This window comes from Pygoscelis adeliae, unplaced genomic scaffold (genome assembly GCF_000699105.1).
Source record: "Pygoscelis adeliae isolate BGI_AS28 unplaced genomic scaffold, ASM69910v1 Scaffold242, whole genome shotgun sequence".
Lineage (NCBI taxonomy): Eukaryota > Metazoa > Chordata > Aves > Sphenisciformes > Spheniscidae > Pygoscelis > Pygoscelis adeliae.
Genome location: NW_008824369.1, coordinates 3,888,191 through 3,911,721, shown reverse-complemented (window position 1 = coordinate 3,911,721; position 23,531 = coordinate 3,888,191). Strand labels below are relative to the sequence as shown.

Sequence of the window (23,531 nt, the reverse complement as noted above, 5' to 3'; positions counted from 1 at the left end):
CATATGGCCCTTGGGGATAACAGTAAAATTTTATGTGAGATGATTCCTAGTGCTGCCTGTTCCTTCAAATTGAAATTACTCGATGCAGAAGTTTGGTTAAATAAATGAATAATAGGGTGCTAATGAATTTCAGTGTAAAGAAATAATGTAATTCTACAAAATATTCTTCTTTTTCAGGTACTGACTTCAAAATTAATGTGGAGCCTGTAAAAGGTACGGACAGATAAAAACAGCTTATAGGTTTTTTTGTCACATCTCTTACTGCTGAGAGGTGTCACTCCACTTTATAATGTTAGCAGACTTAAGAGACCTGCAAATTTTTTTTTTTTAAGTATTGCTCAGCTAATACACTGCAGAGTTGACAGTCTCTGAATTTATTGTTCACTAATGCTAATCACCACAATTTTAATTAAAGTATTATCCGGTGTATGTGAAAAGTAATTATGTGCAACTAACGTAAGTTGTATGACAGGCTAGTATTTGTAGAGAAATGCATTGCTGTCACTACAACTGCTCATATAAAATGAAGTGGTGTTTGTTTTAACGTGAAAGATGTATACATGGCACATGAAGTGAGCTGCTATCATCAAGGCAAAACCTAGTCTAATGCTAATATCAGCCCCAAATCTGATGTATTATTCCTAGATATTTTAATTTTTCTCATCTTTTAAAGCCTATTTAGCTACACCTACTTTTTTCTGAGACTGTCATTAATATATTTAAAATTTCACCTTAACAAAAGGCTAGCAAATCTGCACCAGCTTTGCTTATTTGCAAGGTATTATGGGTGTTCAAAACCACAGCAAGTCATGTTTGACAGTTGCTTGTGCCTAACATATTTTCATTCCACAATCTGTCAGCACATTTAGTCTCTATAAGAGTTAGTAATGACCACACACATTCAAATGCATAATGAATTGTTCTTACTGCAAAAAATAGATATTAAACTCATGTGTACCTAAAGGCAATGCAATTCATCTTCCCTGTCTAGTGGGATGAAGTGCATTTGTAAAATGTTTTGGTTCATTAACAGTTAACTAAATGACAAAATGGCCACCCAGCTGAAAGGGACACCCCAGGACACCTTTATATGCCAAAAATGAACTTTGCTGTTTTGTGTCAGACATAATTCCACTAATAAAAGACACGAGTTAATAGTCACCTAACTGCAGCTTACCAAGGGAAAAAAATAGTTTCACTGTAAGAAAGCTAATGAATACAGTAATAATGTCTTCATAGTAGAAGTTTTCTTCTTAAAGAAGAAACCAGCAATAAATGAATTGATGGCTAGAGTGAACCTTTTCAGTGAAAAAGTCCTTCACTTAGAAAAAGGTAAAAAAATCCTCTAAGAGTACTGAGAATTTAATTCCTCAATGCCACAACTGAAAGGCAATTGTAGGCCTTGGCGGTGCTACTATCCTTTGTGCCTCTCCAAGGTACTGTACATGCCTCATGTAAAGAAAGTTAAATACGCTCTGCTTTTAAGTCTGATGAAGTACACCCAGACAAGGCAAGCTGAATACTTGACATCTCAGAGTAGCAATTTCTCTTGATGCAGTTACCTTTACAGAGGCTACTGTTTTCTGTAAGATGTGCGGGGAAACAGGCGAAATCATCCCATCAGTCAAGACCCTGGATGTCAGTGCAGTTGTAATTCCACATTAGTCTACTGGTGTATTTGGAAAACATTAATCTGTCTAGGTGTAACATGAAGTCTTTTCTAAAACTTCTTGGGAAATCTGCATGCGAGATAATAATAAAAACCATCCCAAACCCTAATTCCTCTCCTTGCTTATTTTCTCTTGTTGTCAATCTTTTGATCTTCTCTCTTGATTCTCCACTTCATACTTTTCTAGCATGTACACAGCTTCCTTCCGATGATCTACAAACGCCCCTTTAAAATATCAAGCTGAGGCTTTGGTGAGAGATAATGCACGAAAGCCAACATGAATATACATGCACACTGTACTAAGCAGGGGGGAGAAAATTTTAGGACTTAAATTTTTAAATACACACCATCATGTCGCATGAGCTCTGCTGCAGATTTGTTAGTTGCCTTAAGTCATAAACTATAACAACAACCCTATGAGTATATGCAGGCCATTTGCTTCACATTCATAAATTATACAGGGATTTGTTGACTTTACATGCCAACTCATTTAGGAGGAACTTGTCATGCTATTCTTGTTTTTATCCAGGGGCTTTAAGAAAATATTATGGCACCAACACCACTAAAATGGGAATTAATACATAGTTATTTGCTGCAAAATTCCACTATGACTTACACTACCAGTTAAATTAAACAGAATATGCAGTTTGAAAAAAACTACCTATGTCTCAAAGGAAACTTTCTCCCAGAAAATATCACAGCGATGCACACTCACAGAGTAGGATTACCATTCTGACTAAAAAAAGGTGAAACCTAAGCTATCCACTGAATCTTTTTTTTTTCCCCAGCCTAAACAATTGACACTTTTCAGCCTAATGATCAGTAAGAGAAACAGGAAATTACAGGTTTGTTACACCTGGTCATCAGAATTCAGGAATATCTCCTCTAGTGAGACCCCACCTGCAGCACTGCGTCCAGCTCTGGAGCCCTCAGCACAAGAAAGACACGGACCTGTTGGAGCAGGTCCAGAAGAGGGCCATGAAAATGATCAGGGGGATGGAACACCTCTCCTGTGAAGAAAGGCTGAGAGAGTTGGGGTTGTTCAGCCTGGAGAAGAGAAGGCTCCGGGGAGCCCCTATTGCAGCCGATCAGTACTTCAAGGGGGCTTATAAAAAAGATGGCGGCAAACTTTTTAGCAGGGCCTGTTGCGACAGGACAAGGGGGAACGGCTTTAAACTAAAGGGGGGTAGATTTAGACTAGATATAAGGAAGAAATGTTTTACGCTGAGGGTGGTGAAACAGTGGCCCAGGTTGCCCAGAGAGGTGGTGGATGCCCCATCCCTGGAAACATTCCAGGTCAGGTTGGCCGGGGCTCTGAGCAACCTGATCTAGTTGAAGCTGTCCCTGCCCACGGCAGGGGGGGTGGACTAGATGACCTTTAGAGGTCCCTTCCAACCCAAACTATTCTATGATTCTATGATCTGTTAGAACTGGCAACTGTGTTAACATGTATAAATAATTATTAGAAAACACAAAGAACAAATAAGAGTCTTATTTGACATGTTGTAAAGTATCTTTAAAATAATACATATATACCAGAATTTTTTGACAATTCAGAAATTCTGTTATCTTGGCTCCCTAGTACACTACTTTTGGAATGCTGAATAGCTGGCAGAACCTCTCCCCATAAATGTCCTAAATACCCGTAAACAGTGAAAGAGAAAGACATCAGCATTTACTACCTTAAGCCTGCTAGGTAAACCCTACTGCAGAGCCAATTAAATGACATTCCTTGAAACATCTTAAGAACTATTTTTTTCCTCAGAACTACTCCTTACTTTTGATCTTTCATATTTCTCACATAGGGACAACTCAGCACACTCTCTGTTTCCACATCAGTGAAATGAATTCATTCTAGTGGTGACAGTAGCCCTGTGTAAATAAGCATCAGGATCATTATTATAGCATAAAAATGGAGCCATGTTAAGTACGTGTACATTAAGGCTTTTGCATGAGTAAGAGTTAACTTGACCAACTATTTAAATGAATTGTTTTCTTAAAAGTTGCTACAGATAAAATATTGGGCAATGCCAATTTCGTCTGTATTCAATGGGCACTGATGAGAAATTGCTGGGTACCATAACCACTGCTACTGTCCTCATTTTTAGGACTGCTTATTTCCTCAGTCTGCATACACTGCAGCGATGTCACTCTTAGAAATCATTATTATAGCTGACAGACTAGCTGATTGATGTGGCCAAATCATTGTAAGCTTGTTTAAGAGGATTAAAAAAGCTTTATATTGATTTAGCAATATAAGGTACTTTTAATCAGTTTAAAGAGCATCCATACAAGGTGGTTGTATCAATTTAACGGATCAGTTTAGCAGGTTATCCGTTAAATTGATACACTTGTTTGTGTACAGAAAACATGATGTTAAATGCACAACTTGCTCCACAGATAAGAAACAGAGTTCCCACAAGATATTTTTACATTTCCCACAGTTTTATATGCATCCTCACTGTGTCTCAGGTTTCCTGTATTTTTAGGGCTGCCATATTTACTTCCAGAATTTCACAGACAGCAATATGTGAGTGGATGCTATATGGTTTTTCCAATACTTTGAGGGAGCAGCAGACCTACCGCACATAGAGTGCACTGATGATTGGTATTGTGTACCATAAATCTGTCACTTCCTGAACTTCTCAGGCTTACTATACGACATATATCAAACTTCCAAGGAGGTTCACACTTTCAGCACATGTACTTCTACTGCAAAAGTATTTAGAAATTCCTACACAGGCCAGACAAATGTCCTCAAACTCCTTTCAGACAAGATTTCTGATGAGGGAAATAAAATACATATGGAAACATTTAGGTATATTTGACCCCTGCTATAGAACAGAGTTTTACAGTTTTCCCATTTGTAAGCATTACCACAGTGCTATGAATTACAAGTGATTTTACCCTAACAGTCCCAAGAGGGTAGGAGTAAGAGCAGAGCATAGCATATGAAAATTAGGATTTTATATTAATGAATACATGACGCTCTATCTCTACATGCAATTTTCCCAACCTGTAAGAGAACTCACACAAATCTCATGTTCAGACACTGCATATTTGCCTAGGTCACTTTGTTCTGTTTCCCAGTAATAGTTCCCAAGAAACTGTCTGACACCTGGATAACAAGGCTTTTTCATCATCTGCAATTTTTTGATTTGTGTATTCTCAGCATTGACAAAAGGAAATTTGTAATGTGGCAGGAGTAGAGGAAGTAGATTCTTAATGGTTAATAACTCGGGATTTGTCACTTAGCTCTCCTCAAGAGATTGCCCAGAAACCCATTGTTTCATCTTCCAGCTTGTTTCTCTTCAAATTACTATTAAATTATTCATAAATTATTACATAGTTGCTTCACAACCTTGCAATCCTAATTTTAACAGTTTCAAAGAGCCTGTAACACTAGCTTTCAGGTTTAAAAAATGCACATAAGCAGCAGTAAAATATACAGTATGGATTAATAAAATTAAAATCCAAGAAGAGTTTTCCCTTACTAACATCAACCCTAAAGACTCGCCGCCCCTTCTGGAATTTAGCAGTATCCTATTACCCTCAGTTGCTAGCACATCTATGCCTTTGAACACATGAAAATATAATACACAGATAAAAATAACCACCAACATTCTTGGCATTTCAACAGTTTTCTAATAAATTAGGCAAGTAAAAAAAGATTTTATCTACATTTGTTAATGTTACAGCTAATCCCTTCAGTCTCTAAATAAAACTGTGCAGGTAAAAACACAGGATGGCTTCATAACTGTTTCAGGAAAGGCTAAATGAGCACACCTTGAGATAACAACTAATCAAAGCACAAGTACTGTGCCATTAGTGGGTGAGCTGCTAATTAGTCAAAAAGAAATAAAACTGTCATTGTAGGCTAAAAAGATAAGGAAAAAATAAGCAATATTTAGAATTTTATTGTGAGGAAAAGAGTATTAAAAGCATAACTCCATGTAAAAATAATCAGACTCATATTAAAAAAGAAAAATCTCAGTATTCATTAAGTTAGTCCACTCAAGTAAACGTAATTGAAAGATGAACATTTACTTTTCCAAAATGTATCATAAAAATGAATAGCATGAAGGAAGCGCAGACATTCTGCAGATCTACTCCCTTATGCTGCACCAGGACCATTAAAATCACATGAATTATTTTCTCAAACTGCTTAGGAAGTTCAGAGATGGTCTTAAAATAGCCATTTATCTCAAACTTAGTATGAACAAGGATACTTTATTCTCTTTAAACCTTAATTAGTGTACTTAAAATGTAAGTTGTGTTATCAAATGTAATTAATCATATTTTAGAGTGGGGGTATTTTGAGCTTTAAATTGACTTACATTCTGCTGCTTGGTATAATCTTGTGCCCATCTCTAAACCATGTCACTTGTGGTCTTGGGTAGCTGAGTATGTGTAGGAAGTTCAGAACTGCGGCTTGTCCTTGAGTCACTGTTTTTCTCTGGTTTGTGTCCATGAAATTTCCCATATCTGCAAAGAAAAACATTACACTGAGAGTCCTGGAAGTTCTTGTCTCTCTCCCCATTTCTTTTCAGCAGACAGAGAAATAACTGTGTTGTACAATAGTCATTGGCATTGCTATAATTAGTCAATATGACACTACAGATCATGAGACAGTTTTGATGAATACAGATTTGGATGAGCATAAGGCATAAGGCAAATCCAAGTGCTGCTAGTGCACACAAGAAGTGCATCGGTCAGCAGTACTGCATGGCCTCAGTGTTCTTTTGCAATAACTGAGTGTTTTTAACAGAAAGTGACATTTTAATGGTGGTTTCTTTTGGGTTTTTTTTAAATAAATCCTTGCACAATATAAAAGAAATTCCTGTGCAATGCAAAGGAATGCAAGTGGTGTATATAATTTTATCAATTTTTTGGTCACCAATTTTTTTTTTATCCTTTTATCCATAGCTACACAAATAGACAAGCAGCTGTTATCACTTGTAGTCAAACCAATGTGTAGTTAGATCTATGTGAGTAAGCCATTATACCCAAATGGATATCAAAATAACAAGGCTATAGTCATGTTGGTAGCTGTTAGTTGCACTATACTACGATTTATAGTGCATCTAGATCTCTGACATTTACAAAGGCATCAGTAGTATTAAAGAGCAGCTTTTAACAAAAATTTTATTGGAAGAAAGAAAACTACAATTGCAGAACCTCTGTCTCTGAAGGTTTTAAACCACAGACAAGTTCATGTATCTATGGATCTATGGAGTCCTTGTAAAAATTCAGTGAACGTTTTCTTGTTTTTCTTTTGCCTTTTGTATCACATTCCTATCCATTAAAATAAACAGGGCTGTAGGCTCCTACTTATTCACCCTCCAAAGAACTTCTATGCATTTTATTTTGCTTTAAACCAAGAAACTCACACACAGAGGGAACTATTCTGGTTTCTGCCACTGAATTCCCCCCCCCCCCCCTTTTTTTTTTAAGGTTCTTTACAAGTTCTCTGGTGCAGAGAGGGATGCAAAGCACATTGAAACATAGAAGACTACTATCAGGTCTGTGGATGGCAGGAGATGAGAAGAGACAGAACAAGAGCAGAAATTAAAAACACATGGTATTTTAAAGAAGCTTTAATCATCTTTGTGATTTTCAAGTTATTTATTCAGACATAATCAGCATTGTACTTCCTCTGTTGCTCCATATTTCTTACAACTGTAATCAGATCACCTACTTGAAAAGAAGTTTCAAACGGCGTAGGTGGATCTAATTAACTTCACTGTCATATGATTAGTCTTCACAATCCAAGAGTTTTTAAGCCCATTCTGTAATTAAGATTTACTCAGCATTTTTCTCACAAATATCTGTTCCCATTCAGTTAAGTAATATGTTAGCACATGTTGAGAGCATTTTTTAAATTATTTAACTAGTTCTCTGCTACTTCAGAAATCTAGGACATGGAAAATACCTCAGATCTTTCTCAATGCACGTTATACTTGTGCTTTTCAATTTTTCACTGGAGATCCTGAGTTTAAGTGTATTGGGAAGCATCCTCTATCCAGTGGCAAAAATAGTTCATTTCCTGTGAACCCTTCTGAGTTAAACATCTAACATACAGTTCCCTGTAACTCTTGATGACAGGATAAGATTACTTTAGTAACCCCTTGGAATGCTGCTTTCCGATATGTTTTCAAGAATAACCAAAACGTAAAATATGGCAAAATATCAGGTACTTCGTTACGTCCACACAGCTTAAGTCAATTAATTTAGATCAAAAATGTTAAAATACAGAAAACAATCACATGGTATCAGTAGCTACCATGGGTAGAGGAGAAAGAAGATACTTAAACCTTGTAGAACACTTTAATCTGTGGGAATAAAGTGCCAGTCTGACTGACAAGTTTCACTATAGAAGCCACATAGGTCATTATAGGTTCAAGACCAAAGGTCTCCCAAATCATATAAGATCTGCTTTGCTTTGTCTCAATATCTTTATCAGTGAAAACAAACAAACAAACAAACAAACAAACAAACAGACTGCTTAATTGAGACAGAGAAGTCTTAAGAGATAGCTTTTTAGCCTTGTTCAGCAATGCAGAACTACAAATTAAATGAGGGAAAAAAATTAAAACGTCTTTCTCTCTCAAGAACAACCAAACGCACACACAAAAAAGCCTGGAGACACAAAACACTTCACTGCAAATCTTTCCCTCATTCAGAGGGGAATAAAGCTGTCTTTTCAGGAGACAAAATTCTTTAGCAGCAGTATCAAGGTAAAGTATTCCTGTGCCGCCTCCTCACTACCGTTCCCACAAGTACTTCCTCACGAATTGCTCCCTCCACTACGCGAGTACAACTGCCTGTACAGCTGCGTAGGGAATCAGATGGGGGGCGGGGGGGAAGAACTATTTTAACAAACCTTACAAAATAATTATTGCTTTTTTTTTTAATTTTGGAGAAGTTTCCCAGTCCACAGCTGAACAAACAAGTTTTCCTCTGCTGAGCCTAAAGGGATAGTGTGCTACATTGCAATACAAGAGCGGGAACGATTAATGGGATGCAGGAGAAAATGGGTATGTTTCTCTGGTATTGCTACCAAAGCCTTTGTCCCCTGAAACCACACCTGTAGATGCAACTCCAGAGGCATCTAGGCTAATCTAATGGCTCACTGCTGCAGAATGAGAAGCAACTCACCCTCACCTTCCCCTTCTAACCTTGTTGGAGGTCCCTTACCCCATTCAGTTACACTCACTCGCACCAGCTTTCACTAGATCCTCTGTGACCTGATATAATTCACTAAACCAGAAGACGAATATTCAGAAGAGTACTTGCAAAGGTCTGACACATGTCAGAGTGAGCACAAGATCACTAGGAGGAGTATACAGCAGGGGCAAAAGGGCTGGTAGAAGGCAGGGAAGGAAAACCCCATTTTAGCAGCAGATTATTTTTACATTAGCTCCCAGCATCTCTGAAACAATACCACTGAGAGATCAAACATCAAATTACTGATATTACTGACATTACACATATAGTAACATAATTTACTGTAATACAGTAAAATGGTGAACATGATACCAAAACTTGCATAGTACCATTTACAACTGTTTTTATTTTAAAACACGGGAAATTCCATGTAATTTCCCTCATGACATAGTGATTAACTTGAATCAGTTCCTTGGAATTGGGTTTCTAATAAATAATTCAATTTATCTAAACTCCACTTACCAAGTGACATTTACTACTACTGAATTTCCAGTTATTGACCCTGAGGAAGAGAAATTTGATCCATGTATCACGTTGCTTAAACACACTATACAAATCTGTTTCTTTTTAAATTTTTTTTATGTTTTTACTTTGAAAAAAGAATAAGGCCAAATTTTATGATTATTTCCAAACAAGTTATTTGGATTATATTTTCTATATAGTAACCGAAAAAAAAGAAAATTAGAGTATGCGATCATTTCTTAGGTCATGATAACTAGCACTAACTCCTGAGAAAATAAATTTAACATTCCAAATGGAAGTTAGATATCAAGTCAGAGGTCAACTCTGAAAAATTCTGCATAGTACAAACCAAAGAGGTACAGACATTGGAGGGTTTGGTTCAGAAAGGTGTTGAGAACAGACTTTTAAAGTTTGGTTAGCAAGGTTTTCACTGTGTAACAACTGCTTATTTTGTAGCGCAAGAATTATGATCCAAAATCTTGATGGAGCTATCTCCACCATACGGTTTTCTTTCACTGAATCTCTGCTGTCCTCTGGGCTTTTTTTTTGTTTGTTTTGTTTTGATTGATTGTTTATTTTGTGCTATATGGCCTTTCTTAATCCCTGCGTATTCAGGGAAAGGTATAATAGTTTTCTCATGCTACAGCTACCTCCAAACGATCTCGGTTTGATGGCTTTGAACAGCTCAAAGCTTGCTCTAAAGACTGAATGTTGCGCTGCTTTGAACTGTTTCCCAGAAGATAACTAGAGTAAGTGTGAAACTTCTTGTAATGCAGTAATTTTAAAATTTATTAAATATGATATCTAATAACTTTTCAGACTAGCAAATGTTATTGGTATGTTGGTTTTTTACCCACAAAAAGAATCGGTTAGCTACTGAATCACAGAATAACTTCAATTCAAACATACATGCCACTTGGACTTCAGATCTTCTTTGCAGCAATGCCCCCATCCTGTTTCGTACGACACACTGATAAAAGCCTGCATCAGACCTCTGCAAAGCTGGGATGATGTACCTATAAGACAAAATGCAGAATTATAGTGCACTTCTTCCTAAAGGCAGATCAATGCTACTTTATGTGGTGTTTCTTATTTCTCCTCTAATATTTTACACATTGACTCAAATGCCTATTGTATTTTTTCTTACAAACAGCATTCTCATATAATCTCTGATCTTTGGCTACAATATTGTCTGTACTATATAGAAGAAAAAAAAATACTTGAAACATAACATATCTTTCAGTCTTAAGATCTACATTTGATAAATACTAATGAGTTGTCCACAAATTCTCTTGAAATACAGATTTAAATGTTTTCCTTAGTTTTATCTACCCTCATTCATAAGGCAAAGATGCCTGGTATTTTGTTCAGAGGTGGCACAAGAAGACTACAATCTAAACGTCGGCATTAGGAAGACTTGCAAGAAATATCAAAGCTCTCCAATGAAAAAAAGATGCTTACTACACTGCGTGACCACTGTAACTCAGAAGAATACTGGAAAAGACACAGTGCACTGTATGTTGTATTTGTTCTGTCCTTCACTGTACTTAAAAAGTCACTTAGTCCACTAATGCTCACCTTCCTCATTCAACTATGAAAATGAGCTGATAGGCACAGTTTTAATGTGAATAAAACACACGAATAATATAGATAATCCCACATTAAACAAATGTTAATCAAAGTACATATTCCCCCGGTCACCTTCTGGAGACATTATGGTAGGATTAATGAAAGTCTTTATGAAAAGATAAGGAAAAATAAAACTGCTGAATTTTAATCTTCAAAAATTAATTCCACTAAAAGAAAGCATCTCTTCTCATACTCACACATACTATACACAGCCGCATACAGAGCTTAATATCTGAACAGAATCAGACAGCATAAAAGTAAAGGAGGTAGAAGAAATCCAGTTTAAGTGATAAATTAAGACCATAATCACTTCATTATAATTACAAACAAACACACCATAGCAAATAGGTCAGACAACCAAATACAGTGAATTAAAACAGAGCTCGACACCATGGACAAATTTTAGCAATCTACTGTGATTCCTAGGAGACCCTGGCTTCCTAAGTATATGAGTTGGTGGCAATTGTGTTGTCTGTCTGCCTCTGCGCCTAAGCTGACTCCTCCTGACCTCCTTTGGAGCAACCAGCAAATTTTCTCCAGGGATTATGACAATTTGTGCTGGGAAGATAAGGAAGACTCAAAACGGTGCTCTGTTCGGGAGTTACAGTAAACCCAACAATCAGCACACAAATACTCGCTGGCCAGTGAGTATATAACTCTGAATTAGCCACGTTGCCTCTTGCCTGATGAGTATACCATAGGAAAAAGAGTGAGAAAATAGGTGAAAATACAAGGCATAGGATAGAAATCAATGGGACATAAGGCTTCCCTAGTTCCTTACAGAATAATTTCCTTTGACAGGCAGACGATTGTTGCAAAACATCATTACCAAAAAAAAGAATAAAATTTAAAGATTCTGAGAAATAAATATTGACAATTCATTTTTACAGTTCATTTTACCAAAGAGTTTATAGCTTAACAAGCTTTTCTTCCTCCCATAAAGATTTAGTGTTGTACTTGGCTAACATTTATTCCTCTGCTTGTCTATTAAATAGAGCCAAAATTAAAGGCTTCTTTCTTTGGTATTCATCTGTACTGAGACAGTAATGCAAAGTTAGTTTTTCTGCAACTAGGACAAAACAAATCAATTAGATCAGAAGTGTCCTACTTCGGTTTTCTTTTCTGACTAAGGAAACATTCTTAATATGTTGCCTGAAGAAAAGAAAATCTTTTAAAAGTTTACAGTGAAAATCCAATCTACGTTGGAAATTCCAAGACAGCCCAAACCTACTGAGCAGTTGCCTTCTCAGTGGACCTACTGGGTAACAATGTGCAGGTAAGGCAAGCAAAATTAGAAGAACTAAATAACAAAAGTAAAAAACAGAAATACAACATACGTTTACATTATTTGAGACTAACTTGAAAATTACAAACCTGTGCGAGAGATAAATAGATATTCATGGAATTTCTAATTCTGTGTTTACAATTTTAAACAGTCTTTATGCACCTCATGTGTCTGATTTCTTTTTTAAAAATATACTTTTCTATTGACCTAACAGTCAAGATACTGCTTTTTGTGCTATGCTTTCACCATTCGACTTATTTTCTGATATGCAAGAAGAGATACAAATAGTGCTTTCTAAATTCAAAGTAAGACCTTCTTCCACAGAATGAATTTATATCAAAGGTTAATACAATTTTTTACAGTGACAAGACATAATTTTGCTTTAATTTTGTCTACACTCTAACTTTCAAGATAGAAGATCTTCTTGTATAGATGCCAGGAGGCTACTTAAGGTTTCTGGGGATCTGTGCAAGTACTTTAGAAAGTCAGACCAGACAGTTTCTCTGATTTTAATGGTACAGCCAACCAGAAACTGGCTGTTTAGAAAGCTTCCACAGAAAGATGTAAAGGGACAAGCAAAAAAGAAAGCTTCAAGGGGAGTCTTCCAGCGCATAACATGCTCCATCACCAGGATTGCAATGAGTCAGAGTTTAAGGATGAGGTGGTATCAAACATCTAAGGAGAAATGCTAGCTAATGCTTACATTTCATTCTTAATTTCAAATTTACACCCTCATTTTAATTTTAAATGCTCTAAGAGTTAAAAGTGAACCTATAAGCTACAGGGTTTTAATAGCCATAATTGTGGAGACAGAATTAAAACCAAACTTATTTTATTAGGTAGTCATACAAATTATTATCTATTCAAACTTTTTAACAAGGGACTTATGCATCAATTGATCTAACTTTTTTAATACAGAATAAAATTAAAACATGTCCAATGTTAAAAACACCAATATAATAATCAGATACTTTTAAGTAGTTTGGGAGGAAAGTGTTCTGCTGCTTAGACATAACCTTAGTTTCTTAAATTCAAATACATTAATATCTTCAGGCCACAAAAGCAAATATGGAAGACACACCTGGTCCAGAACTTAATTCAAAAGAAAACAAAGAAAAAAAGAAAAAGAAAAAAGTCACTGCCTGAACTTCAAAGACTTAACTTACAGACTTACCCAAAATTGCTACTGCAGTCAGCAATATTGATTTGTTTTCATTACATGTATCTCAGATCACAAAGAATTTATAAGGTTGTTATATAAATTCTTAATACAAACTAGTGTATGCACAGTCACTACAAAAGCCAGGCTGTGCACATAATCAGCATCGTTATACAAAGAAAAGCTGTTCATTCAGGGTCACCAATGTCAAAATGCAAAGACTCCAATTAGTTCTTTACTCACTTGGTGTGTTATAATAAGCTTTGAATATTTTCAGCCTGTTACAATATAGACATTACTTTAACTGAGACACACTAAGTAATATCAATTACCAAAAATCTTTGATTGATGATTCAAATTGCAGCAGAAGTCACTTACACAGGAAAGATTCATGCATTTAAACAGAGTATTTACCCAAGAGAACTGCAGAGCAAACTATTATGGGGTCAAAGTTTAAATTCTGCAACTGGAATTTTTATGTCTAGGCATATCTTTTCCTTGCTTTCATTCATCCTAATGCACCTATGCCATATAATCCTTTTTAGAAGCTTAAAGCTTTGCATTTCTATAGAATCAAAATCCTGTTTGGCTTATCTCTGACTGTGGTATAGTAGTAGTAGTACTAGGACTGCAACTTCTAAATTAATATTTTCTATCAATGTTATTTTATTATTATAAACCAGTAGTTTCCTATCTTCTCAATCACCTCTGTAGCAGATGTTTTAATTAGAAATAGAAACAAGAACAATATAAAAAATGCAAAATTAATAAATATAGCTTGCATCATGACCTGACGTTCACTAGTCAACTAAGTCCAATAATAAGAAACAAGGTACTGTATACAGGTATGTATACATACAGCTTGGGAAAGGTCTTCCAATACACTGATTCTAGCTTATACTGCAATACACAGTAACGTTATAATTTTGTGTTAGGGTGTGCACTTATTTAAGAAATACCGTGGCATTCTGATCTTAGTTTCAAAATGTCACACGTCCTTATTCAGGTTTCTCCTAGTATCCTGAAATGTAAGTCTCTCAGTGACTAGCACATCTACAAAGCTTGAGTTCTAACCTTTGCTTTTTGTTGATTCCATGTTCATGTGTTTTGTCCTCCCACACCATTTCTTTGTCTTACTTTCTCAGCATCTTATGTGTTTAAGAGCTGTTGTCAGCTCCTTCTACCAAGAAACTACAACAGACTCTGTTGTTGATCAAAACAAGTAGCATTTACACAAAGTGACACTCAAACCTTCTGTGATTAATTGTACTATTAGAGATTTTTTTATTTTCTATAAAGTATTCACAAATCTCTTCTATATGCGTGTATGGCTCATTTTGAGGTATCAGCGTATCTCAAGGCTCGAAAACAGCAACCATTAATAAATGCAATTACTCAGGGCTAAATCAAAAGTCCTTAATTTCTAGGAGAGTTCACATAGAACTATATGTTTGGTTGGAAACATAGTTGCCAAATACTTTATGTGCTAAATAACCCAAGAAAGTTTTAAAACGTTATTTAAGGGACATTTTTCCCGACTGCTCTGTAAATGTAAATAATACAAAAAATAGAACTAATGTTAGGTTACGTTTATGAAAATTTTTGAGAAATTATAGACTATCTTGTGTAACAATATACAACTTGATATCATTATCTGCATTTTTATACTAAACTATACTGTAATGTCTATCTATAGTGATGGAGCACAACTTTTCCCTACCTTTAGCAATGTAATTACAGAAGTGCAATATTTAGCTTGGTTTGCTAAAGGTACAAGTGTTACACAAGGGCTCTGTCTGTCACATACCCACCGCTTATTACTTCCAAATTCACTAGGTAATTTCAACAAAATTTGAAAGCAACAAATAAGTTGCTTAAATATTAAATTTCTATAAGGTTATAAAAATTGCCAATTGCATAGGGGAGACCCAGTTAATGCTCCCTTTAAAGAAAAGCAGACAAAACTTGGCTGTCTTACACTTTGATATTTGGCCAGCCATCTGCTGCCCATCAGTAAAACTGTAGCTCTGATTAGCCACAGTCTGGTTTTTCTCTTGCTTGGTGGGAAGTCTTGTGAGGTCCTGGGAGCAAAGTGCATAATAATAGAAGAACAGTTTGTTAAACTGTAAGATTAATTTTCACATTCTCAGAAGTGAAACCAAAAGTTTCATATGCAATTTAAGATAGACCACATTCTTCTGGATCTTATTGAAAAGAATAGTCTCACTGAGCTTAGTTTTGTTCCAGAATGAGTAGCACATCATATGTAACATTTAGCTAAGGAATATGCCTGCTATTTATTACAATTACATGTAAGGTTACATCTGCAGCAAAAAGCATTTTTGGTACTTAAAAATTCTATGTTAGGACCCTTGTTTTGAAGTGTGAAATATCATTTTTAGCAAAGGAGATTCTCTCACAGAGATCTTATTTGTTTACAAAAAACAGTCTTCTTTCATGATAAAAAACATTGTCAATGTATCAGTATCTACAAAGCTGTTTTGAGGTATTGGGGATTTGGGTGATGGGTGGTGGTGTTTGTTTCGGGGTTTTTTTGCAATTGCACTTAGAGGAGGCTATTATATAGCTTTTATTTACTTATATTCACTGGAGTAGGCGGTTATTTCACTGTCATTGCGTAACCACTTAAATTCCAAGGGCCAGCTGCCTTCGGCAAGGCAGGTAAGTACAAGTCGATTTCCTTCCAAGTGTATCTGGGGCAAGCCTGGTTCAGTCTTGAAGTATGGTGCAACATCATCTGAAATACAGAGAGAAAATGGTTTTGTAAGCTATTTAAGCAAGTATAGTATAAGCCACCAATATTTAGCTCATTTCTTCTCAAAATGGCCATCGTAAAACAAGAGACAACGTGATTCAGTAGTTAAGGCTTATACTGTTATATTCATAACCAAGCTTTATCTTTAGAGGCAGAATTCACAAGATCTTGATAACCTTAGTTCTTGGTACTTACTTAGAAGAGAAGTGCCCACTCAGACAAGCTTTTGTCCATGTTTACTGTTTATACATATGAGAATTTCAGCACTGTCTACTGTGGCAGGCAGTGAACAGCCCTATTGGCTTTTTTTTTTTCCCTCTCCTCTGTGAGGCTTAAATCCACTCAAAGCTTTTTTTTATTTCTTGAATAGAAACCAGAAGAGTAATCTTGGATAGAAATGATTATCACAGCAGGAGAAGTCTCAGGGTAAAAGAATAATTTTGATAGAAAAAAGAGTTTAGAAAAAAACACCTCACAAAATCGCAAGATTAATGTGTTTTTCAACGCTATTGCCAATGAAAACGTGTTAAATTATATTACCTGAAACCACTAACAGATTTTGAATTAAGGTACTTCAATAATGTTCAAGGGTCACATGTAGTCTCAAACTCTTGTTCTCCCGTGGATCACAAATGCTCAAAATACTCCAAGCAGCAAAATTCTCAACTGGTAAATTGCCAAAGCTCCACTCAAATGCAGATTTATTACAAGTCTACACCTGCTGGAGACCCACCCCCTGTCACCTTTGGAAGATGACGGTTTTCACACTTTACGCATCAAATTTCTACTTGTAACTATGTAGGAACTACAGACTTAATCTTAGAATTTTACAAATACCTTCTACAATCTAAATTAACATGTTTATGTATATATATAAAATACACAAGTTACATTCAAAGTCAGAGATTTAATATAAAATACGGAATAATATCTAATAGGTAAATGTTACTTCACTCTGCTTTTTATGAGTGCAGGGGTGTGTGTGTGTGTGTGTGTTTTATATATTAAACAAAAACAAAAACAAAAAATGTTGTCCCAGTGCAACTAACCATTCAGTTAAATTGCTAATCTTTCTTTTAAAACTTCTTTTAGATTAAGCTCAGGTATTTTTATACCTGCTATTTAAAGAGTTTAAGGTATCTTTTACGGTTTATGGGGAAGTGAGCTCATGTACTATTCAAGGCTGTCTGAAATTTTTGAATCCACAGGTCACATACTATAATCTTTAATAGTTGATAGCCACAAGACAGCAACCACACACACTAGGGAAGAAGGAGCTCAGGGCGAGGGGTGTCAGTGGCTTTCAAGGTGCCCTAGTGTTCCAGTGGAGACTGGGACAGCAGTGGGTATGCAGCTCAGCCTGGTGATGTCAACCTCTCTAAGCCCTTATCTTTCACTTCGCCCCTTATCAGGGAATTTTTATTACTCAGCAGGCCACACGGCAACACAGACTCATTATCAGCCTAAACGCACAGTCCCAGGGTAGCAGCTGCACTTCAGCTGGCTGCGGTCGAGGAGTCACAGGTTGACCGTTGCCAAACTATTTGCTACAATTGGCTATAAAGTTTAACATCAGCTGCGTACACATTTGATGATTTGTATTGACAAATTGTCGCCCTAGTTTTTAGAATTTAAGTTCAGAAAGATATAGTTATTTCTGCAGAAAAAAACCCACATCATCTTAAGGCAATTCTTATAAACTATTACTCAAAATCTGACCTAACAAACTGAATTAAAAAGTGTATTTTGAGGTAAGGCCCTTTTCTGATTTGTAGCATTTTAAACAATTTGTTTTTCAAACAAATTAATTAATGGCTAGTGTAGATCAGTAATATTTTCTTTAAATTGGATATACAGGAAGCTATGACAATTCAACATATAAGAAAATAGGAACAATTCCAAACTAGCAGATAGTCTCAGGCAAACCAAAGATGTTTTTTGCACTTCTCCACTCTGTTACATGACTGAGATTATACTCTGCAAAGCTTCTTTTTTTTTGTGTTAATGACTGCAAATACCATGAATAAGTCTGATCTCAATTCCCATTTCCTCCTAACTAGTAAAATCAAACAATATTTTAAAACTTTATAAAGAAAAAATTAAGCCAGAGTTAGACGATGTTAGTGTGAAATACAGTTCTTTTACCCAGAGCAAAAAGCAATTTTTAACAAAGATATTTCTAAATAAGTGAGGAAATGGTAAATCCTTTCAGAGGCTTCACATATATTTTGGGGAGTCTCCCAAAGGAGTTATGAGACAGACATTCCACCCTTGCAAGATTAAAGGTGTCAGGCTTCCTCTGGAGATGAAAAGGCAGCGGCAGGGAGTTGGGCTCATATTTAGGGGAAGGGGTTGTAACAGAGTCCAATTGGTAAATTGAAACGATTAGTGCCAAGTCCCCTGAAAACAATGACATTTACTTGCTAGTATATAGAGGCTCATAAAATGAGCTTGTTAAACTTTTCCTTCCTGAAGAAAGTTGAGCCATTCAGGGAGATTACAATGAAGCTGGTATCTGCACTATAAACTTCTACCTGAGTAATTTGTTGATCCTGTTTTTCAGTAATTTAAAGACTCAAGCAGCATAACTTCCTTCATTATTTCACTCTGAAGTATCCGCTTACTCATTCTAACATGTCTTTCCAAGAACAAATGATTTATTTGAAAGACAAAGACTGCTGGCCACAAGTCTTTCATTCAGCCCTACATTTCCTCCTCAAATATTCCAAACCCAGTGATGCTGCAACCCACTCAGAGCTATCTCCAATTTAAAAGACCCCAGTCAAGCTGGTATTACATGAAAATTATTCTCAAAATTCAGTCCAATTCTGGTAGAAACTAAAATTTAATAGACCTATAGGAATATTTTTATAAAGAATATAACATGCTTTATAAATTACCCCAGCTCTCTGGAAGATTTACTTAAACCCTTGAAGTAATTTTATCTTCTGATCTTGTATTCCTGACTTTCTCATCAATCACATACCATCAGTTTATCAAATTCAGTTATGTAATCAGAGCTCACTAAATATTCTCTGAAAGCAGAAATGAAAATAAAATACTGAGCAAAGATTCCATGAAGAGAGGTAGCAGCAAAGCTTTGATGACTTTGGCATTTCTGCGGCACAGTGTTGCTCACACCTCAGACACATGATCAAAATGGTGCTGCACCCTAAGCTTTACATCTTTAAGCTGTAACAGAAAGCAGAATTTTAAACCAGACCTATGAGGACAAGATTGATTGTCACAGAGCATCCCAGGGAAACAGGAAAGTTTGCAGGAAAAATGAAAGCCATCTCAGAAAGGAAATTGTAGGAAAGGAGGAACTTGCTAAGGGATGGAAGATGCAAGGGGGGCGTTTAACAGGTATGAGATACTTGCACTTTATTAATTAAATACAGGAAGGGCTCATCATAAGGCTAACCTTGGCCGATCAAGAGTTTAGAAACCATGAGAGCATCTCAGTTTTTATTCTTTCAAAGGATGGAGCAAAAAGCTAATAAAAAGCCTATCTGACTCCTAGAAACAGAAATAATAAAATACTGGAATTAGTATTCTTAGCTAAAATAGTTTTCTGCCTCAAAAAAAAAAAAAAAAACCAACCCAAAAACCAAACACCAAACCAAAAGCAAGCATTCATGCTATACACTGTTGCTTTCTTCTAAATGCGTTAATACTTCCAGCCTCTCTGACTCTTCAGCTACACTGATTTAAAAATACAAATAATAATAATAAAAAAATTGCCTAAGTTGCAAGGAGGAGTGAAAGGATAATGTGCCAATCTGTTGGCACATATTTACAGCTTCTACAAATTTTCATTAAGTCTGCTTACTAAACTCGCTAACATCCTGACTAGTATCCTTAAAAGGATGGTGCAGATTTATTTTTATGTAAATCTCAATAAAAAATAGGATTGAATATGCCAAAATTATCTGGAAATTTGCTCCAAAATATGTCTGCCTTGCTTTTGTGCATCATTAAACTGCAAGAGTTCCGTTATACTGCCAGGTTAGCCCGTCTATTTTCTTTCTTTGGTATATGCAAAGCTTAGATGGATTTTATCTCAAAATATAGTTTCAGGAACTATAATTCAATAATGCCCATACACTTTTGTTTGGATTAATGCTGACATTTAAATACAAAAATGGTGCTGTATGCAATTGTTATCTACTTGGGCTTCTCCCCAGCCCTAGCAGATGAGACGCATCACAGAAAAGCTGAGAGCTCGCTCCTACTCTATTCTCCCTGAAAATCATGTTCAGGCACGAACTTACAATCTGTAAGAGGAGAAGGCAGTCTGACTGTACAGCTTTGTACCGGATGGAACGAAAACAAAAATTCCAAGAGTTGCTACTCATTTAGTTCACCAAGGGAACCTAATCTCATAAGGATAGCATGAGTGAACATGACTTCAGAAACTGAGGAGAGTACCATCTCAGGGATCGCAAACATACCCTCTAATAAACACATTAACAAAGTTTGGCTAATGATTCTTAGCGCTCTAACAGCTTACTTTTGTAAAATACATAAACCAAAGTCAGATTAAATAGATCTTTCAGTTACCACAGGGTGCTACAAGATCTTGAAAGCAGTCTTGCAGTCCTATCCCTCAGGAATTCATGTGTTTTTATGAAAGATGCAATTTGATCTTGAACACCTCTATCCTACTGATAAAAGGAAAGTTACCATACTCCAGAGAAGTACCACATCACCCTCCATCAGTGAAAAACACTGCAACTACCCTGTTAAAATCTCAGCATTTTTTTCTCCAGAAATGTTGGATATCAAGAGTTACAGGTAAAATCACGTGCTCACATCTTGAGAAAATCAGGTACTGTAGTCCTGAACACACTCAGAGGAAGAATAATGTCGTGAGTGCACAGAACAGGTTAAGAGATCCCCACTGCCATTGCTATTTGTCTTTGTTATGCATCTCTACTTTAAAGTCGTTTTTAGGTGAGCCAATATTGACTATTAAAAGTAGTTTAACCTGTTCATAAATCAGCAAGTCAGAGCAAATACAGTTCAATCGCTAACAAATATCAGTTGAGCAGCTGTCTTTCCATTGCTCAGTTCACCCAACAGATATGATATTGCAAATAAATTTTTGACTGAGATACATTTTCCAATAAACCCAAACAAAAACACAATTGGTTTATTAAAACACACACTTATATTGTTTTTAGCTTATTAGTACCTAGTCAAAGCATGATGCACATCACCCTTTCTTCATATGCATGTCTAAAGCTACAATCAAGTGACACAGAAAAATAAATAACAGAATATATCTGAGGAATTTTCCAGGAAAAAGATACTAGATAAATAAATTACATGCAGAGGCTGAACAATCAGCCCAGGAGAAAAGCAACAATATAGAAATGCTTTTGCTCTCATTGTTTGCAAGGAAAAGGGATGTGAGCCATCTTCAGGTAGGTTAACAATAACTGCCATAAAAAGAATATTTTAAAAGATCCGTCTAGTGGATTGAATGCGTAATACAAAAGTATAGTTAAATTAAAAAGGAAGCTAGAGTCAGGAAACCCAACTTAAGACGGGAAGAATCTTTTCAGTAATCCAAAGAAAGTATGTACAACTATGGACAGCAGAATCCCATCAAGAACAGATTAAAGTTCAGCAGTGACATTCACAAGCTGATGCTTCAGAGCGCATACAGTTGAGTCCGAGCTGCTCTGTACTGACTGACAGCTGATAACTGCAACCTTCTGGGGAATCAGGACCGTTTTCTTCGTATTCCCAACTTGGGTACGGAAAAGATTTTTCTCTTTTTCCTTTTCTAAAGGACCTTTTAATCTTATTATCTTAGTTCCTGCTATGCATGCATACATGTGCTAGCTCTGGATGCAAGTTGTATTCTCTTGTGAAAATGAACTTCAATAGCTTATATGGCAGAAGAATTTGGAATTATTACATAGTAAATCTTGAGAAATGTACCAGGAAGTCAGATTGAACTCAGATATATTTGAATCAATCTTCTTTTGAATTCAAACCTTCTAAAATGTATTGGTGAGATACTGTGAAAGTTAGTATATGATCTATTCATAAACTGTCAACAATGTCAAGCATACATTAGAGCATTCAGTCACTTTAACTGTATTGATTTGCAGGAAGGCTATTCTACCCAAAATATTGGATATTTGAGATTCAAATTTTCTTGGTTGGAAGTGTGACATAAATCACCAAGTACAACAATTAAATTTAAATTGCATTTTACTACCTCATTCTAAGCCTGGATCTGAAAGGACTGATGCCTCACAGTGAATATTTCATTAAAATATCAGGTTATTTTTCAAAAATACTGCCACAGTTAAGAATTCTCACACAATGGTATAAAGCATTCCCTTAAAGTGGATTTCCTGAAGTTTTATCAAAGACAGTATCTGATTTTATAGTGGAATAATACTGAAGCAACTGTATCTAAATCAGTCTTTCTTCTTCAATTTCATAAGTCAAGTAAATGAGCCCACACTACCCATTTTTGTCCTCCTATAGATAAGAAAGATAACCTGCTTGTTGGATTCCTCTACTACAATCTCTAAATGTAAATACCATATCATCTGAGGTTGATGGATAGTGCTTTTAAAGGTTTAATTGGGGGTGGAATTAAATTGTTTTAGGACTCAGCAAGTTCTGTGAGAAAACCTACATATTTCTAGAATAAGTGACATTTATTTCTTTTAAATGCACAGTCACTGGGAGACAAAATTTCAATTGGTAACTTTTTTCGCCTTGAATAGGTCAAATAACTATTTGGCAAGTTAGTTATTGGGTAATTGCCAATCATATATTTGATTTGGATGGAAGAGATATTGAACTTAAGATTGCGTACCTGTTGCATGCTATCCCAAGAGGAAAACTAAACATTCTGTAATGTATAGTTATGACTAGCTTTCAACAATTCAATAGAATAGGAGTCCCAACACTCCCAAGAACGAGTGTTTCACACTGATAGTTAAGTAGATTTAATTACTTTTTTCCTTTTTTTTTTTTTAATTGAAGCATCAGTTCTCTATTTCAGAATTACCTAAATGGCACTGCAGGTTCCGTTTTGCTTCTAAGCTCCTCATTTCTTGATGCAAACAGATCAAACGTTTTTCCCAAATCTTGACTAATACACAGTATTGTTTAAAAGAACAAACATCACAATTCATTCCCTTAAAAACTTCTACAATTCTAAGATACAAACCACGAAATTACTTGCTACAGGAAAACCTGTTTTAATATTTCCAACCTCTCTACCTTGTTTTAAGGCAAAAACATTTCCTGTTATATCTCTTACCCTTCTTCCATTTTTCCCTACAAACAG

At 35.8% G+C, this 23,531-nt stretch overlaps 1 protein-coding gene across 1 annotated transcript in view; it reads right to left on the bottom strand.

The window, feature by feature from the left end:
- Positions 1-23,531, bottom strand: part of SDK1 (sidekick cell adhesion molecule 1) — a 422,744-nt gene that overhangs the window by 279,662 nt on the left and 119,551 nt on the right. Inside the window, exons 2-4 of the mRNA XM_009320033.1 lie at positions 16,030-16,189; positions 10,268-10,374; positions 6,007-6,154 (exon numbers count right to left, since the gene is read on the bottom strand). Coding sequence (XP_009318308.1) covers positions 6,007-6,154; positions 10,268-10,374; positions 16,030-16,189 — 415 coding nt within the window. The remainder of the gene's footprint in view (positions 1-6,006; positions 6,155-10,267; positions 10,375-16,029; positions 16,190-23,531) is intronic.